General features: G+C 37.6%; 1 protein-coding gene across 12 annotated transcripts in view; it reads right to left on the minus strand.

The window, feature by feature from the left end:
- The window catches only part of DNTT (DNA nucleotidylexotransferase), a 172,445-nt gene that overhangs the window by 73,429 nt on the left and 80,204 nt on the right, over positions 1–18,812 (minus strand). For 10 of the 12 annotated variants that reach the window (XR_002419400.2, XM_021293757.2, XM_021293755.2 and 7 more), the window contains 2 exons: positions 17,247–17,421; positions 10,783–10,908 (listed from right to left, as the gene is read on the minus strand). Coding sequence is in view for 11 of the 12 variants with exons in the window: in XM_021293757.2 (XP_021149432.2) it covers positions 10,783–10,908; positions 17,247–17,421 (301 nt within the window). In the remaining variant the exon portion in view is untranslated. The remainder of the gene's footprint in view (positions 1–10,782; positions 10,909–17,246; positions 17,422–18,812) is intronic. The other 2 variants (XM_065068399.1, XM_065068400.1) reach the window with 2 other exon arrangements.

Below are 18,812 nucleotides of genomic sequence, written 5' to 3' on the forward strand. Positions count from 1 at the left end.
CTTTAGAAGAAATAGGTACCTTAGCTGAACCACTTCACTTTCTTCACTTTTCTTTTTTCCTGTGTTACCACATTAAAGTATAAAAATAATTAATTAGGGCTTGCTACAGAGGATTTACTTTGTTCTATATTACCAGTATAACTTCACTCCTTGATCTCTTTATGAGTCAGTCACCTGTTGTCCATCTCACTGGAACAATTCTTCCCTTAGCTGTATCTTTATTTATCAGCTACTTCAATTTCCCTGATTAGTAAATGCTGTGCAATGCCATTTTCACAACATTTCATGAAAGACATCTTGAGATAGAGAGCAGTTTAGCAAGATGCTTGATCTAGAAGTTTCTACCCATATTTACATTCAACTCGCCTTGGGTATAGAGAATCAAAGCAAAGGGGGAGAATATGCTCCTTTGAGAGAAGAAAAAAAAAACCTACTACAGAAGTAGTGCACAAAACCTTAGCTTCCTTACAGCTGTCTTTAAAACTATTGCAGTGCCCAATCGTTGGATTTATTCAACTGCTACTCTTTTTTTTCTACATTTAAGATCTTTATTTGCTTGACAGATTATGTTGTACTTAATTACATACTTTATGGTTAAAGACAGGTGCACATTACAGATTCCATTTACAAAGAAAACTAATGCAGAAAAACAGGAAACCACTGATTTGGGGTCACAAGCAACATGGATTCATCCCAGCTTGCACATGGAAGAACAAATACAGCACACATAGTACTGCAAAGGAAATGGGGAATATATATTTTTACAAGTGGGGTGACAGGAGTCAGATGTTTTCTCTGCTGTAGGATTTTTGAGGGCTGGTGGTTTTTTGGGGTATTCTCCCAAGTTCTTATTCTTTTCATTCTTTGTCAGCTTCAAAGATTCTTTCCTACTATACAATAAAAGATGCTACTTCTTGCTTTAAGTCAGGTTTATATTTCCAATCACAAACTTATGATTACTTTTACTTTCTTTTTCTCTCTTTACAATTAATACACATAAATACTCAAGAAAGCAGTGTCTGCCAAGAAATTCCTCACTCTGGTTAACACTAGCAGAATTAATGGGGGCCAGATCCCAAAACATATAGTTGTTACATTCTTGTTAAAATAGCCTACACAGACAAATACATCAACAGAAAATCGTTCTCAGAAGTATTTGCTCAGCAGTATGTAGCAATGACAGAGACTGGCAAAGTCGGAAATTCAGAAAGTCTAGGGAGGCTTTTTTCTCACTCCCAACAGGCGGCCTCTCACATGCACATTTAAATAGGTGTATTCTACACTAAATAATCAGCCATCATGAAAAAAGTGTCTGCATATACCAGCACCGCTGCTGTTTTAGAGAGGTACTAGCCCCTTTCCACTACCAGGAGGGCAGTTTTCAGAAGAGCAGTGTCACCACCATTATTGAAAAAAGACAATCACATGTAGCATTTTACTCAGAGGCTGTTGACAGTCAATGAGAAAATATAATCAAAGCATTTTTATCAATCTAGCTTGCATTTTTCGGTGTTTTCCTGGCTTTGCTGCTTTAAATAAACAATTAAATAGTATTGAAATAGTATCATTACTCCCCATATAAAGCATAGCCTGCAAATACTGCAATTAATCACAGATCTGTCTTTTTACATAAAACCACTTTTGACATTCTTTTTGATAAAATCTTCCAGCTTTAAAAAGAGAAAGCAACTGATCTCCAAGTGGAGTTGCTGTCTGTTGAATATTATAGTCCATATTGAATTATATTCCAGAGGGGAAAAGCACATGAAACTCCTATATTAGCTGAGAAAAAGCTTACAGTCTATTAGATCTCTACTAAAAATTATTCATGGTGATATAAAAAGGAAAATTACTGTCCTCTCATTTATTCCAAACCTTATTTCTTACCTTAAGAACCTCACCACATTATTATCAGTCAGATCAATACTCAGACTGCCTGTTTAAAACATACTATTTTAACAGGAAATTAGATTTCTAGATTTCCAACATGTGGGATTTTCATAATCTCTTGGGTATTCTTTAGGGACTGCTCTAATTGAATGTGAAAGATAGCTAGGCTACATTTCAGTTCTTCAGTATTGAAAAATTTCTGTCTGTGCCTGAAATTGCAGAATGTATGTTAGCGAGACGGGCTATGCAAAAATTTAGGGATGGAATGGAATGGGCTTCTAGATCCCAGTGCATCAGAAGAAAAGTACACAAAGATTTTGTTGAAATACATTAAAAATAAGGAAGACTATGGATGTACTGACAGAAATTTTGAAGCCCATTTAATATCTGGTATTTAAGAGCTAATAAGATTAAAATATCGTAAATAAAACAAAGTTATTAGTTAGTGTGCATTTTAATATATGCAAGATACTTAAATATTATATTATAAATGCTAAAAATAACAACACTGAAATCAACACAAAGAGCAAGATTCTCAACTAACACATTAAAAAGTTCTCTGAAAAATATAAAAAATAATAAACAATAATGCTGTGCTGCTTTATGTGTGCCAAATCCAATAACTTTCAACACAAATATCAGAGTACACAGATCCACTCGCATTCAGAAAAGCAAAATAAGCTAATGGCCACACGCTATGCTTCATAACATCCTGCTCATTTAAATAAGATTGTCAAAGCAGTTCTCGTGCTACTTCCAAAATAGTCTTTAATAAACTCAGCTTTAGACTCTGCAAGAACAGATATCACCAACACTATACTACCAAGAAAATATTCTAAGTCTAATCTGTTCTGTAAAGAAAGCATTACAGCTTCATGGATGGGGCACCTGTCTTGTTCTCATTCCTACACCTCCTGCTCCTCTGCTGTGTGACCTTGGAAGGCTGCTTTAGACCTCCCTGCCACTGTTTCCCTTGCTGCCTTTCATTTGCTGTCTATTAGGGCTATGAACTCTTCAGGCCTTGAATTGTCTTTCACAATGTGTTTGTACAGCATCTCTTATTAAAAAGGCCTCTATCTTGCTCGAGCCTATGAATGCTACCGCAGCACAAATAAAAAAATATGAACATACATGATACCTGGTTGAAGGACTACTATACTCAGATCAACAATTTGAGTTAAATTGCTTTTGCTCCCAATAACTGTTTTCTACTTGAAGTTTATTTGTTAAGCTGTTAATCTAAAGAGTGGGTCCTAGTTTTCATCACATTGCTGTTGCCAGTTTTTGGTGTCCATTCAAAACTGACCAAAGTGATTTTAAAGAGATTTAGAATGAAGCATTCATTCAAATAATTTTCTTACTTTCCCCAGTGTAAATCCTGATTTTATGTTTTAATGGAAAGATACAAAGGACATCTGAATACCTTTTGTATACACAGACAAAGTAAATACTTTCAGTGCTTATTTCAAGGAGAATTAACTAATGAGGCATCCTGTACTGTAGGCTAAATTGAATAAAATAATCAAATTTTGTTCAATCTGAATATTTTTTAATTTTATTTTTGGTATCTGAACCGAAAAGCCCAATACTTGCCCAGGTCCAAATATTTTATCATGTCATCTTACATCAGCTGGAGAAACAACACAGCTGAATGAGAGTAACAGTAATAGCATAATGTGAACAATCCCAAGGTCTTTGTACACAGACTGTTATTAGAAATATCTGTTACCTCCAGCTGCTCCTCATATTAACCAATAATAACAGCTTCGTTTCTTACAACTGAAAAGTGTGGTACTTTTGAGAAGTTTCCATATTTTTTTTACATAATGTGAAAGAAAACAAGACACTTGTGAGAAAAGATTTGCTGACAGAGCACAATGTTAGTGTCAATCACATAACACTGCCCTAGAATAGATAATAACATATAGTGTAATAAGAAACATAAAATCTTAAAAATATGTTACATGTATTAATATAGCCAAAGAAAGCAGCATAGACTTAAAGTATGCACACAAATTTGGGTTGCCAAAAAGTGCAGGTGTATATATATATTCTGTCTGTATTTTAGGGATCAGCCTCCTGCTTATCTTAAAAATGAAACATTTCCTCCTTAGACCAAACCACCAATTCATTTTGGATAGGTATACACTTCATATACATTTATAAAGTTTGCAATTTTGATGTATTGTCTGGAGATTTTTTACTGAAATAAGCTATGTCAGTAAGACAGTACATGATATTAAGGTTATGCATTCAGTTAGTGGTTTTATACCTATAGACATCACATGTTCATAATAACATTAAAGTTGAGGTTCTCCTGAGGTCTGTTTTAAAATGGAATAATAATAAACACTTGAGCCACTTGCATAGCATAACTGGTACATGTTTTGTAGGTTAAAAAGAAGATGAAATAGGGATTTTTTTTCTCTCTAACAGAGTGAAAAGAAAACCAGGCATCTTTCCCATGCTAGGCATCCACATTCTCATTACCATGAGTAACAGCCAAAGCACAGTAACATTCAGTAACATTAGCAATAAGCGTCAGAATCACAGAACTGTTTGCTTCTGACTTAATTAGTTTCTTCTGTAAGAATTAAATTGTGTTTTCCTCACAGAAGAATGTCTGTCTGAATTTTATTGCAGTCTGGTATTAATATTCAAATCCAACTACCCCTCTCCGGCACAGCAGAATGACTCCATTTATTTTACCACATGAAAACACAATGCAGTCCCCAAGTGCATATTTTCAGAGGAAGAGAGGGAGTATGGCTAGCTATTTACAAATGAGCCAGAAAACAATATTGTAATACTATATTCCATAATAATGTTAATTTTGAGACAAACATAAAGGAAACATGCTTAAGGTGCAGCCTCTGCAGAAACAATTTGCCCTTCTGCTTTGCATCTTTGCCCATCTGAACAGCTAGAGCTCACCTGTGGAGTCAGAGCTATGCATTCAGGTGCACTCCTGAATCATCCAATTCAGTAAATTCCATAGCAGTGGTTCCCAGCCAATGTACCAAGAGGTCACAGTACGTGACGCACAGGGACCCAAAGACTGCATGAAGCCCCACACATTTGAAGTGGTGGCATTTCTTCTCCATGAACTGCCACACACAATGCTACTGTCTCCTTCTTGGCAAGCAATGTGACATTTTTAGTCTATTCTTCACACAATAGGCCTTGCTACTATTCAACAGCTCATAAAAAAAAAAATAATAATTTGGGTGGGATTTGTCTCCTGCTGAACGTAGTCGTGAAATCTTCACATCTGCACAGTCTTTGTCAACCCTTCTGTAGCTTCTTCCATGATGTACAACTGGTTTGTTGCGCCTTTCTGTAATTTATTTTCTGGCTATGTGTGCTAGTTTGACTGAAAATGAGTTAATTTTGTTCATGCGGTTAGAAACCTTTTCTGTTTCATAGCCAGCACAGTCATTACTTGGACTTGGTTTGAGAAAAAGAGTTAATGTTTTGAATTGCTCTAGTCTGAGAGCCAAGGATGTTCTGAGTGCTCTGCCCATAGATGTGAGGCATTACAGAAGGGGGGCATAGATGGGGCAGAGCTTGACTGACATCCAAACTGATCAATAAGAGTATTGCTTCCATCAGTATCGTGCTTCATATTTAAGGAGAGTTGGGATCTCCTGGTCTCTCTCTGGCTTTTTTGCTTGCTTTTCTCTCTTTGTTGGAGCTGGGGAGTTCTGTTCAGAACATTAATTAGTTTTGGCCATTTGTCATTGGAAGAGGCACCTGCTATTTGCAGAGGTCTCTTGGCCTTTCTCCCTTTTTCTCTCTCCAGGATCAGCTGTTGGTAGCAAGTGCTGCTTCCTGGGACTGGCTGCTTGGTGTGGACGAACTTTGTGAGGAATTGAGTATCTTTTATTTTATATTCTATTTCTATTATGTATATGTGTGTGCCTGTGTGTATATACATATATGTATATAAAACATACATATATAATTTACTAGTAGTGTATTAGTATTTTGCTATTTTATTAAACTGTGTTTATCTCAATCCAACTTTCTCCCTTCTCTTTTGATTCTCTCCCCTGTTTGCTTGGGGTCAGGGAGCAAGCGAGTGGCTACTCTTGTATTGCTAGCTCGGGTTACACCATGACACTATGACAACAGAAAGGAAACATGGGACAGCTGAACACAGAAACTGCATCTATCATGTCAAACCATCACAATGTCCTGATGAGCTCTCATCAAATATCTCTGCTATTTTGTTTCAGTAAATGGTCTTTCATGGTAAAATATATACAGAACAGGTCTCAAGGTTAAAACTAAACACTTATTATCAATTTCTCCAGAAATCAAGTCTCCCAAAGTGTCTCTTCCAAGAAATCAGCACATTCAAAGCCTTGTTGTACGCATGTCACTGCCTGTTAGCAACTGTTTTCCTGCTCTTCTGAAGAGACTACAAGGTGCCAAACATTAACTACTGTTCATGCTCAAACATTACTACTCATTTGAAAAAGGAATTCGATACAGGGTATCAGGGCAAAGTCCAGTAAAAGAAAGAATCTATGAGTTCATCCAAGAACGCATAGGCAAATAATAGCTTTGTGCCCCTGTTACAGGCAAGACTGAAAAAAATACTTTTCAAGCTAACCAAAGAAATCAGAAAATCTGTAAGAAAAAGGAACAACCCCGAGTCACAGAGTTGTTAGAACAAAATACTATCATCAACACATAATTCAAGATGGTTTGGACCTAATTTTCAGGATGTACGGCATTGAGCCAGGGAAAATCTGTCATTTAATGGTTGGTTGCCCACAGCATGCACAAGTGAATTATACCAGTGCTTCAGTGTATTTGCTAAATGCTCACACTAAAAAATCTGTTGGAACACTTTGTTTGAGAACCTGAATTACAGGTTTAAGAAAAGACTGACAAAACAACAGCAAAACTAAAAATCAGGCTGCTGTGACATCAAGCAGGCTATCTGGCAAGCCTCCAGGGAAGGGGCCAGCTCTTGCAGTCCGTAAACACTGAAGTGTTCAGCTGTCTTGGCAAGCTTTGGTTGTGAGGAAAAGAGCAACAGCTCCAAGGACTTGCATTACAACTGTCAAAGTGCTAGACAGATTCATATGCATTATCAACTTGCCCAGTACCACCTTCAGAAATAAAGCATGAACACAATACAGTCAGTCTTAAAATATGAGGATGAAAAACTGCCAACTTTGTCATTTCGAAACCTAGTTTCTACTCAGACTCAGAAATGTTTGATATATAGGGTAACAGAAGGGAGTCTCAGTGCTTCAGTCATCAAACTGCCCTGCTTCTAGTATGTTCAGTAAAATTCATTTGTCAAATACGAGTTGTACTCTGACATTAAGACTGCTGCAATAATAAATCTGGAAGTAAATTAAGGACTGCATCTCTGTGACACACAGGTATAACAGAAGCCACTCAATGAACATGTTGCTGCTATCATAGTTTTCATCTGAACTGAATTTTGGACTAGATTCAAGAATTCACCACCTAGAATACGAACTATATATTCACTAGAGTTCACAGAATCACAGAATGTTGGGGATTGGAAGGGACCTTGAAAGATCATTCAGTCCAATCCCCCCACTGGAGAAGGAACACCCAGATGAGGTTACACAGGAATGTGTCCAGGTGGGTTTTGAATTTCTCCGCAGAAGAAGACTCCACAACCTCCCTGGGCAACCTGTTCAGTGTCTGTCACCCTCACTGTGAAGAAGTTTCTTCTAATATTTAAGTGGAACATCCTGTGTTTCAGTTTGTACCCATTGCCCCTTGTCCTACCACTGGTTGTCACTGAGAAGAGTCTGGCTTCATCCTCATGACACTCAGCCTTTACATATTTATAAACATTAATGAGGTCAACCCTCAGTCTCCTCCAAGCTAAAGAGACCCAGCTCCCTCAGCCTTTCCTCGATGCTCCACTCTCTTAAATCATTTTTGTGGCTCTGTGCTGGACTCTCTCCAGCAGTTCCCCGTCCTTCTTGAACTGAGGGGCCCAGAACTGGACACAATATTCCAGATGTGGTCTCACCAAGGCAGAGTAGAGGGGAAGGAGAACCTCTCTCGACCTACTAACCACCCCTCTTCTAATACACCCCAGGATGCCATTGGCCTTCTTGGCCACAAGGGCACAGTGCTGGCTCATTGTCATCCTGCTGTCTACCAGGACCCCCAGGTCCCTTTCCCCTACACTGCTCTCTAAAAGGTTGTTCCTCAATTTATACTGGTACCTGGGGTTGTTCCTGCCCAGATGCAAGACTGGCCTTGTTATATGTCATTAGATTTTTTCCCCACACAACTGTCCAGCCTGTCCAGGTCTCGCTGGATGGCAGCACAGTCTTCTGGCGTGTCAGCCATTCCTCCCAGTTTGGTGTCACCAGCAAACTTGCTGACTATTCCGTCAAGCAAGTTGTTGATGAATATATTGAATAGTACTGGTCCCAGTGCTGACCCTTGAGGGACTCCACTAGATCCAGGCCTCCAACTGGACTCTGCCCCATTGACCACAACTCCCTGGCTTCTTCCCTTCAGCCAGTTCGCAGTCCACCTCACTACCCAATTGTCCAGACCACACTTCCTCAGCATAGCAACAAGGATGCTGTGGGAGACTGTGTCAAGTGTTTCACTGAAATCAAGATACACCACATCCACTGCCCTGCCATCATCCATCCACCTGCTTATGTCCTCATAAAAGGCTATGAGGTTGGTCAAGCATGACTTCCCCTTGATGAAGCCATGTTGACTGCCCCTAATGACCCTCTTATCCTTGATATGTCTTTAGGTGGCACCAAGGATACGTTGTTCCATCACCTTCCCAGGGATGAAGGTGAACTGAACGGTCTATAGTTAGCTGGGTCCTCTTTCTTGCCCTCTTTGAAGACTGGAGTGACATTTCCTTTCCTCCAGTCCTCAGGCACCTCTCCCATTCCCCACAACTTAGCAAAGATGTTGGAGAGTGGCCTAGCAATGACTTCAGCCAGTTCTCTCAGCACCCACAGGTGCATCCAATTTGGACCCATGGATTTATGGATGTTCAGATTCTTTAATTGCTCCCTAACCCAGTCCTCATCAACCAAGACAAACTCCTCCATTGTCCTGACTTCCTCTGGGGCCTCAGGAGTATGGAAAAATACAGCGCGAATTTACAAATGAAGATATTAGAGTTTTCAAAAATTAAAATTTTAAAGATATCATTAAAAGGGAGCTACCTTATTCTAGACCTTTTTTTCTGTTCAAAATTTAAAAATCAATGAAAACTTCATGCCTTCTGGGAGTAGTCATTGTGCTTTGCCATTATCCATCACAATTTTAACTTTCTCCCTTCAGAATGACCGACAAAATATCCTGCTACAGAAAATGCAACAAGGCACTGACTCCTGCATTCCACTGTTTTCAGGAAGAATAGAACTAAGGCACTTCCGATTTCTTCAAGAGGGTCCATATTTTACAGTATCTTTAAGTCACACTGTATTTGATCTAACATCTTCCCCTATAGCAGTGTGTATTTGATAATTGTAAACAGTGAAAAAGAATGATTGCTTTCAAGAGGTTAAACAATAACATTCACAGCCTTGTTTTTCTAGCAGGAAGTGGGGCACAGTAACCATTTCAAAAGAAGCAATTTTGGGAAAATTGGAATCATTGGGGTTGGAAGGGACCTCAGCAGGTCTCTAGTCCAAACACAGGCTCCAACCAGGATCAAAACTCAATTCCCACCAGGTTGCTCAAAAAGGGAATGTTTTTTCACTAAGCAAACAGTTTAACCTCTTTGAGTACCATGAACACTACTATATAATTGGCATAATTGACGATTATTTCAAAGCATCACTACAAGGCAAAATTTAGGTTGTTTAATTTTTAACTGTGCATTCCCAGATCAAGACATTTCAGAGATGATTTTAGGTTTATCTTTAATTCCGAATTCTCTGAGGTTTTAGTATTTACTTTGTAAACGGGTTTTATTCCAAATTACTGCTGTTATTATTTTTATATGGATCTTACAAATAATATTTACTTGAAAGATTAGTGCATATCTATTGGCATACACACAAAGTAAAAGCATAAAAATTATAAATAACAACAAAAATAATGAAACCTCAGGAAGCGTTTCATGTTATAGGTGAAACATATGAATGAAACTATGTCATATTTATTCAGACTGTACTACAGCGGAGTCTCTGTGTCAATTGTTTCCTCTTGCATAGATGTCACTGAATATCTAGAGCCAGCCAGAGGAGTCATTAGGCACAATAATTTAAGCAGAATTTAGACCAGATGACTCAGGCTCTTCATACTTATGGAACTGTGTGATGCTATGAGCATTAAATAGGATATATGACAGTCTCCAAGATTTCTATTTAACTGAACAATTTAAGGGCTTTTTTTTTCATCATGTTAAAGTAATTACATTGATCATGCAACCTGTTTTTCGTAACTAAGCAATTCTGAAAATCTGAATGTTACAACTGTTCTTTGAAGAACCGAACACCTGGACAAACGAGAATGCAGCAGAGCAATTGTGAAGTACCCTGGACTGACCTAAACCAAACTTGCTTACCATTACTTTCAACTTGTCAAATAAGACTGTGATGAAAGGCTAAAAGGTATTTTCAGAATGTTATTCCATCATTTGTTTTAAAGATTCATGTGTTTACACGCTATTACTGTAAGTAAAGATCCATTGTGTTAAGCTTTCAGCAATACTTAAAGGATGCAATTAAGCTTGCACTCAATTTTAATATGCCAGATTCATAACTTTAATAAATTTTTATCATTGTGTTGCCTATTTAACTCATGAATTTGTTGATGATGTCATTGAAAATAATGAATCAAGTACTGTATTAATTATTTTACTTGTATTAATTTTTACTTCATTGATACAGTAACTATTACCGTGAATTTCTTGTTGTAGTTATTTAAAGTTGTCTTCCTTTGACACGAATACTGAGATACCTTGCTTGCAATAAAAGATGGCACCTCTGATTCAGGTGTATTCAAAGGAGATGACTGATCTTGTTCCTAAAAAAAAGAAAAAAAAGGGGACGGGGGGAAATAAGATTTTGTGACACACCTATCAAATAGCTTAAAATACATTCATGAGCCCCAAATATGTACATTTAAAAATAAGAGAATAATAATGACCCTACCATCTTCCTAGGGAAAACATTTAATTTCACACTGGTTGCACTGGCAATACCAGTTTATCTGTTGTTTACTGGGATTTTTCATTTATTTTCATTAGTAGGCTCTTGCACAGAGTTTCCAATGGCACTCTCATTAAAAAAAAAGTCTCTCTACACAGCAAGTCTCTCTTCTACTCCTTTTATTGCAGTAAGATTGAAAACCTACAAAGCTTTAAGGGCAGATAGGCTTGAAAGAACAGAGTTTTCCCAGAAAACACTAGATGATTCAATAAGATCAAGGATGTTAGACCAACGTGAAAAAAAAACAAGATGCTCAAATAACTTTTTCAATCTGTAGCTAAATGCAGTAGTGAAGTAAAAATTTTTCCATGACTTTAAAAATAAACCTTTCCGGCCCTCTTCCAGGTAAAAAAAATTTTGTTTGGATTTGATTCTTTAAGCTAAATGTCCTATTTTTTGGGTCACTATAAAGGAAAGAAAACCCTTACAAACAGACATAGAAGAGTTGTCTCCGTCCTTTCATCCAACATCTGGTGTTCACCTTATGATGTGATTTCTCATTCAGCCCCTTCCATACACGCTGATTCAACCCTGACATCATTTTTAGGTGTTCATTGGAGCAAGGAAAAGGAGACAGTTGCCAAATCTTAAATGGGAGTTTCCCAAGCACCAGGCTACCTACATGCTCATTCACTTTTTGCCTAATTTTGCTCTATGCAAAATCAACCAAGATGAACAAAAAAGTCTGTGGGCAACACATCCCAGTAGAGTGGGAAGAGAATCCTCCTGAAAGGTAGGATACACCAAGTCACATTCCCATTGGCAAAAAAAAGCATCCCAAGCATGAGTCCTCAACATGTGAGTATCCTGAGCAACTGGAAAAAGACAATCTAGCACCATCTTTGCTGCTGCTTTATGTGCTCAGTCCTTTAATTCTTTTGCTTTCATTAAAAGTGCCCAAATCCGAAATATTTTGGAAACGCCCGAAGTGTTCTCAGCATTTCTATATACTTTTTGCTGGTTTTCATTTTGTCTGAAAACATTTGGTAGATGTATGAAAAACATATTGCATTGCACTATCCAAAAGCCACAGGGAAATGTTTCAACGACAACAAAATATCACAAAGATACACAGAGGAAATTTTCACCCCAAAAATGGAACAATGAGCCCTTTCTCCCCTGTATCCAGAGACATTCAGACATAAAGGTAGCATCTCTGCTGGGCAAACCCATAAATATGTGTATGTGCCTTTCACACACACCCCACACACACATATAATTTCATGCTAAATTGCCTTTATATTTGATACAGAGTAGTTAAATAATAGTATTCACACACACACATAAAAGGCATTTGCTTGCACAGCTGAAGGAGCAGTGAATTATATGGCAGTTTTCATAGTATACACTGAAAGGAAGGAAGCTATTTTATGTGTAAGACCACTCTTGGGAATAACTGAAATGGGTTTCAGCCAGGATCAACAGCACAACTCATCCACTTTTGCACACATTCATGAATTATACTTTAAAATTGATTTTAAATCATATAAACTATGATTGATTACAGCTAATATACTGCTTGAAATTATAGCCTCAGCTGCAAAGACTGTGAACAAACAATGTTACTGAATAGAATATATAATAAGCTATTATCTTCATTAGGACACAGATACACAAAGAACAAGAGCTCTACATTGTAGCATTACCTGGCATTGTGGATGAGAGCAAAATTAATGCGGAAACCCTGTGTGTTTAAGTGTGATAGACTGGCACATAAACATTCACACTTAAACACTATTCCTGTGTCAGCAAAGATATTTGACATTTTTTCTTAATCAGCAATAGTTGTGTTTTTAATTAACAGGACTTGATTACATATAACAGAAGAAACTTTGGCTAGAAATCAACAGCAAAAATGTCTAGCAAACAGTAATTGCTACAGCCTGATTTTTAGGGAATACAGTGGTGCCTGCATGAGAACTACAGGGATTATCTATCATCAGCAGAACATAAGAACAAGGTTGATATTGCTTTTTGGTGGGAAGAACAGATGGGATATAGTCATTTGTACAGATTATGGGACAAACCTAAAGATTCATCCAGTAGCAATTACAGTGTAGAACAAGCAATCCTGCAAACTCACACCACCTCAAAATAACTTGTAGTGCTGGGGAGAAACAACTATGGAGATGAGAAAAATGTAAGCATTACCATTCCTTCTTTTGCAGATAACTCCACTATATTAGAATGAAATTATGGTACACTGGACAAGGGCAACTACTGAAAAAATATCCAATGTGTAGGCCACTTAACTGCTGGAGCTAATCAGAGTTTGTAACTCACATCCAGGCTGAAGTAACAATGAATGTCACTGCCACTTATTCACAATGACATTTTCCGCAGGAAAATCAGCCTGTACCACTAGCATCAGTTTGTACAGCAGAGAGCCTTAGTTGCAGAACCGATCTTATAGGGGATTACTTCACTCTTTGTCAAACTATTTTTTTTAATATACAAACAAAGAAGTATAACAACATAGGGAAATAACAAAGAGAAAGAGAAAATGGAGCAGCAGGGCATAAGGTGTGTGGATTCTAGAAACTGCATCAGGCCACATTATTCAACAGCCAGCAGCTTTGTAAAGTCCAGACAGCATTGATCAAATAATAAATTCTGCTGATATCCAGCATTTTATGAAGAGAAGGCATCCAGTTTATAAGTTTCATTTTATTTTCTAGGAAACTCTGACTTGTCAGTATGAAGGATTTCTTCCATTAGAATCGCTCTCTTTCATGAGGCAACAGAGTGAGAAACTCTGGAAAACGTTAAATATGAGTTGCCTGTCACATAATATGGCAAGGGATCAAAAGATACACCACTTCCTTTTCCTAATACGGAGGAAAATCTTGCTCAAGGAAATAAATCTCTTTTCCTAAAAAAAACCCAACCAACCAACAAACCTAACTAACTAACAAACAACTTTTGGGTTCTGACTGAGGAAAAATCAGAAGAGATGCAGACACAGCAGAGTTCCTAAGGCTGCTGCAGATACCAACCCACTTATGGTTTTCTTCCTTTATTTCTATCCCTCTGAAATCTTCCCATCTGCCTCTTTCTTTGCCATTACCCAGGAAACAGCACTACTTTCTAGCATGTGGAGATGCCCTTATATACATATTAATGTCCATGTACTGCTATTGTCCAGAATATTCATCTGCTTGTGGTGCGAAATGTGTTTCTGGATGAAAGCATTCCTTTGCCATAGAAATATTTCAATTTCCCTTTAAAGTGGATGTTTAGCTACCACACTTCCATAGCCTAATAAAATAAACTATGGCTACTAAATATAAAAGTCAACTGTTACCAAATGAATCAGTAACAACTCAGACCATCTTAGATCTGGTCACCCGACCTTTCATACTCTATAAATCACTAATATCGGAGCATCTCTTGGATCATTCGCAATCACAGAAAGATGTATTTTGGTGACAGTGGTAATTAATATGTTAGCTAATGATCTGTAACTCTGACTTTATTCCCCTTGTTTCGCATGGACAAGGACCTTTCTTTTTAGCAATACATTAAAACAAGCATCATGAGTGAAGAACAACCTTCCAAATAGGCCACTGTAAGATCTGGAAGATGAAATCTTACTGCTGTTGATAATAATGGGAATTCTAACACTAACCTACATGTAGATAAGATTTCACCCACACCATTCCCCCACTGCAATTAATTCCTTTTACCTCAAAGCCTTCATGGTTGTAGCCTGAGTTCAAGATTTGTTAATTTACTTTCACTTTGCATTTTACAAGATTGACATAATGGATCAAATTTGTCTTCAGTGAAACTGCAATTAAGTTACATTATGTATGAGATTGGTCTAGTACTTAAAAAGAAAATTAACCTTTGCTTCAATCCTTTCTTATTTCTCAAGGCAGAAAAAAGATCATGGGCACACTGCAACAAGAAAAATTATTTGTAAATTTGCCATACGTCTAGAATCCTTTCTCTTCCTTCCTTGTTTGCTTTAAAAAAAACATTAGTTACTTTAGAGCCATTACATCATTAAGACTGTTCCTTAACTATAAGCATTAAAGCTAACAGTGCAACAGTCACTTGCTTATTGCATTCTACATTTATTAGCATGAAAACTTTATGGTTCAACAGAAACACATGCTCTGACTTGCAGAGTCAGTATCAAGTATAATAATTATCTCCTGGCATTGCTGCTACCTTTTTTTCAGAAGTTTCTGCTCCAGCAGTATTCCAAATGCACTTTCATATATAAAAGAAAATGAGGGCAGCTCAACTTGCAGTAGTCTGCTCATTGATTTAAAAAAACCCCACACACCGAAACAATGTAGTAAGCTTCAGTATCATTTGAGACATTTTGGAGAAAGACAACGGCATTTCTTACCCCTGAAATTAAACAAAACAAAAAAAAAATCCAAACAACACACAAAAAAAACTTTGAGAGGATATTTTAAGATATCTGAATCTATAGGTCTTTAAGCACTGTTGAAACTGAGAATGTATATAAAGGGTAATGTGGTTTACTTTTAATCCTGAAGTGAAACTCTCAGCAAACTTCACAGGATTTTACCCACGTTTTGGATTTATTTCTTGTTTAGAGAACAGCTTTGCATTCCCAATATTTGTATTTTTGTGACCTGTTTGCCTACATAATGCAGTAGTTACAAGGTTTACAGGTGTTTTCTGTTTTGCATTTTCTTTGGTCTATTCTCCCTCCAGCAGATTCACTGAAAATATTATAAACATGCTGCAAAAATACTTCATTGGAAGGACTGCAAATATAAACACATACTCTGCACAGAATTATGCTGAGTCTGAGAGCGACAGCTCCATCTGGTGTATTCACTCCTCGCCCCCAAAGTGTTATTAAACAGTAATTCTTATACATAAAATCCTGGAAAACAGTTTCTGGCAATAAAAGATGACTGAAAAAATTAATCAGGAGCTACAGTTTTTCTTGGGGAAGGGCAGAATTTATGAGTCATCCTTCATAACCTAAACATCACTATGAAGAAGCAGCAAACAGTGCAACATTATTGTTAAATAATCAGGCAGCCTGTGCCTCTCAGGAAGATACACACTGTGGATCCTGCTGTGGTCCCAGTGCTGATGGGTTTCCCAGTTAGTGTATCGCACAGTTCACACAGAGCACTAGACTAGACACTCGGAAATCAGCAGCAATCCTACCCTTCACTTCAGAGCGCTTTAGCTCGACTTGTAGTTCTCTTGACTCACCAGTGCACGTTAAATCCACCACCGTGAGGTTCAAGCATGTGCAGAACATAGGAATGGGTTTGTCCTGACACATTGCAGGGTCCGTTTCATGGGCACAGCAGCATGGGCTGTCTTTGCACTGGGCACAGCACATCCAGGCATCCCTACCACACCCTCATCACCTGCAGTCTGTACCGGGCATGTTGAATACCACCGCTTCACACCACACTCCAACTTGATAAATTAGCACATAATTTTGTCAAATACAGACCAGAATATATTATCATCCATTGCTTCGAGGTCAAACACCATTCACCAAATAATCAGCCTGCTATTCACAATAACCTCTCACTTACAGCTCCCATTGAGAGATAATACAATATAATAAACCCCTTTTTTTTTTTTCTTAGTACAGCTGTACTTGGTTGTTGCATTTGACAGACTGCAACAGCCTTCATTTCACAGGTCCTTCAAGGGCCCAGCAATCAGCCAATCACTTCCAAAGGCAAATGTTTTAATATTTTTTGTACTGTTTTGAAGAGGCAAATTTGTCCATCAAAAGCCCATTAAAACACTCTGCCCTCAGTGGAAACTTTACCATGATGTTGAGGTATTTGTGGAAATGCCACAAGTCCCACAACAACAGTAAATGCTTCACTGATGGATATTTCCCCTTTTATAGCATCCTTTTTTTTCCCTTTTAGGAATGATGTATATTAGAGTTTGTAACGCATGATGACATAGTATCTTAGCATTTTTAAAACTGCGTCAATTACTCATGTGAACTTTTGTGAAAAAAGTTTTTAAACTTAAAATATATCACTAGTATATAATCTTTTAGATTTTTTAAAAAAAAAAAAAAAAAAGGAAGAAAAAGAAAAAAAAACACACACACACAAAACACCCCAAACATAGTTATTAATTTTGAATGTCACTGTATTTACACTGAGGGATCTGTCTTACCATAAGACGATACTTCATTTCTGTATCAACTGGTCTTCCCGCTTCCATGCAGGCTGTGAACCAGGAGATATCCAGCAGTTCAAACCTGGAGCTGTCACCCACAGCCTGTCCTCTCAGCCAGTCCAGCACCTCCAAGTAAGAGTTGTTCTCAGCCACAATATGAGTGACGGAGTCACTGTCAAGAAGTACACACAAAGTAGTTTTCTTATTTTCCTGAACCCAACTGTACACAGATACAGAGCTGCTATTTCTATACTTACTTACCATGCATTTCCTGAAAATTGTCATGTATACTGTATGTTAGGATGTGGGAAGCAGTTGTGTTTTCATAACACAATATATCTATTCCTGTCATTGAATCTGCTTTAAGATTTTAGCCTGACAGTTCCTCTAAGCAGCATTTTCTCTCTTTCTTTCAGTATTTCCTATCACACATTTTTTTACAACTCTGAAAATATTTGGCTTGCACAAGAAGTACCATAATGAAAAGGTTGCTTTAGAATACTTGACAGCCCCTTCCCAATTTTCCTGATCAATTAATGAAAGCTTTACAGTATTCAAAAGTCTGTTAACAATAATTCTTTAAACTTCACAGCTAGCAGCATCTTTTTGTAAATTTAACTTTTCTGTGTTTACATTAAGCTCTTTACATACGGCATTGTCAAATGTTTGTGACTTAAATCTTATGAATTATGCACTCCATATGAAGACAATTTCCTCGCTAATAAGAGGCCAGTCTCTTACAAAATTGATATCCTAGTTTACTGAATGTAAAATGTACAGATTGAGTAATTATTTAACAGATTATATAGTTTACATCACTTAAAAATACAGTAGCACAAAGGTCATTACACTAAATTGGGGTTGATGTACTAGAATAACATTGGAGAGAATCCCATGATGGTTCATGATTAAAAAGGCACACTTCTGCACCTTCTACAGAAAAATAACGGACAAGGACAAAGTTACATTTCAAGAACGAATTACATGCAAACTTAGGATGATCTCTAAATTTCTGCCTTGCCTTACTTCACTCCTCTGCAAGTTCAGGAAACTACTAACTTGGTAGGAAAATTTGAGTGGTTCCTAGCATTCCCCCTTGGCACACACTGCAGGAGGGTGCTGTCACCTACAAGAACAACAGATAAAGGAGGAAACTCTTCATTTTCATTAAACCTGCAGAGCCTCAGTATCTCTGAAACAAATGCCAAAATTAACTGATATCAGTTAACAGATTCCTCAACTTCTTGGGGAAAAGGCAGAGACAGTGTCATTATTTGACTTAGTTTTTCTAGAAATAAGCCTAGAATTGGAACATAAATTGTCTTGATGGTAGCCACCTCCATTTGCAAACCTCTGTAGCCTCCTACTAGCTCATGCTGCTGACAGGCTTGTGCACATGCAGTAAATTTCACACAGACCTGACAGATTGTTTTGCAGTCCTTCTGTAACACCTGGAGAAGTTAAGCCACCAACATGTCCAGGCAGACAGGGCACCACTGGTAGAGACACCTGGTTAGTATGAACTTCAAAAATTATGTGTGCTAACCATTAAAGGCAGACTGC

The sequence above is a fragment of the Columba livia genome, chromosome 6 (assembly GCF_036013475.1).
Source record: "Columba livia isolate bColLiv1 breed racing homer chromosome 6, bColLiv1.pat.W.v2, whole genome shotgun sequence".
Classification (NCBI taxonomy): Eukaryota; Metazoa; Chordata; class Aves; order Columbiformes; family Columbidae; genus Columba; species Columba livia.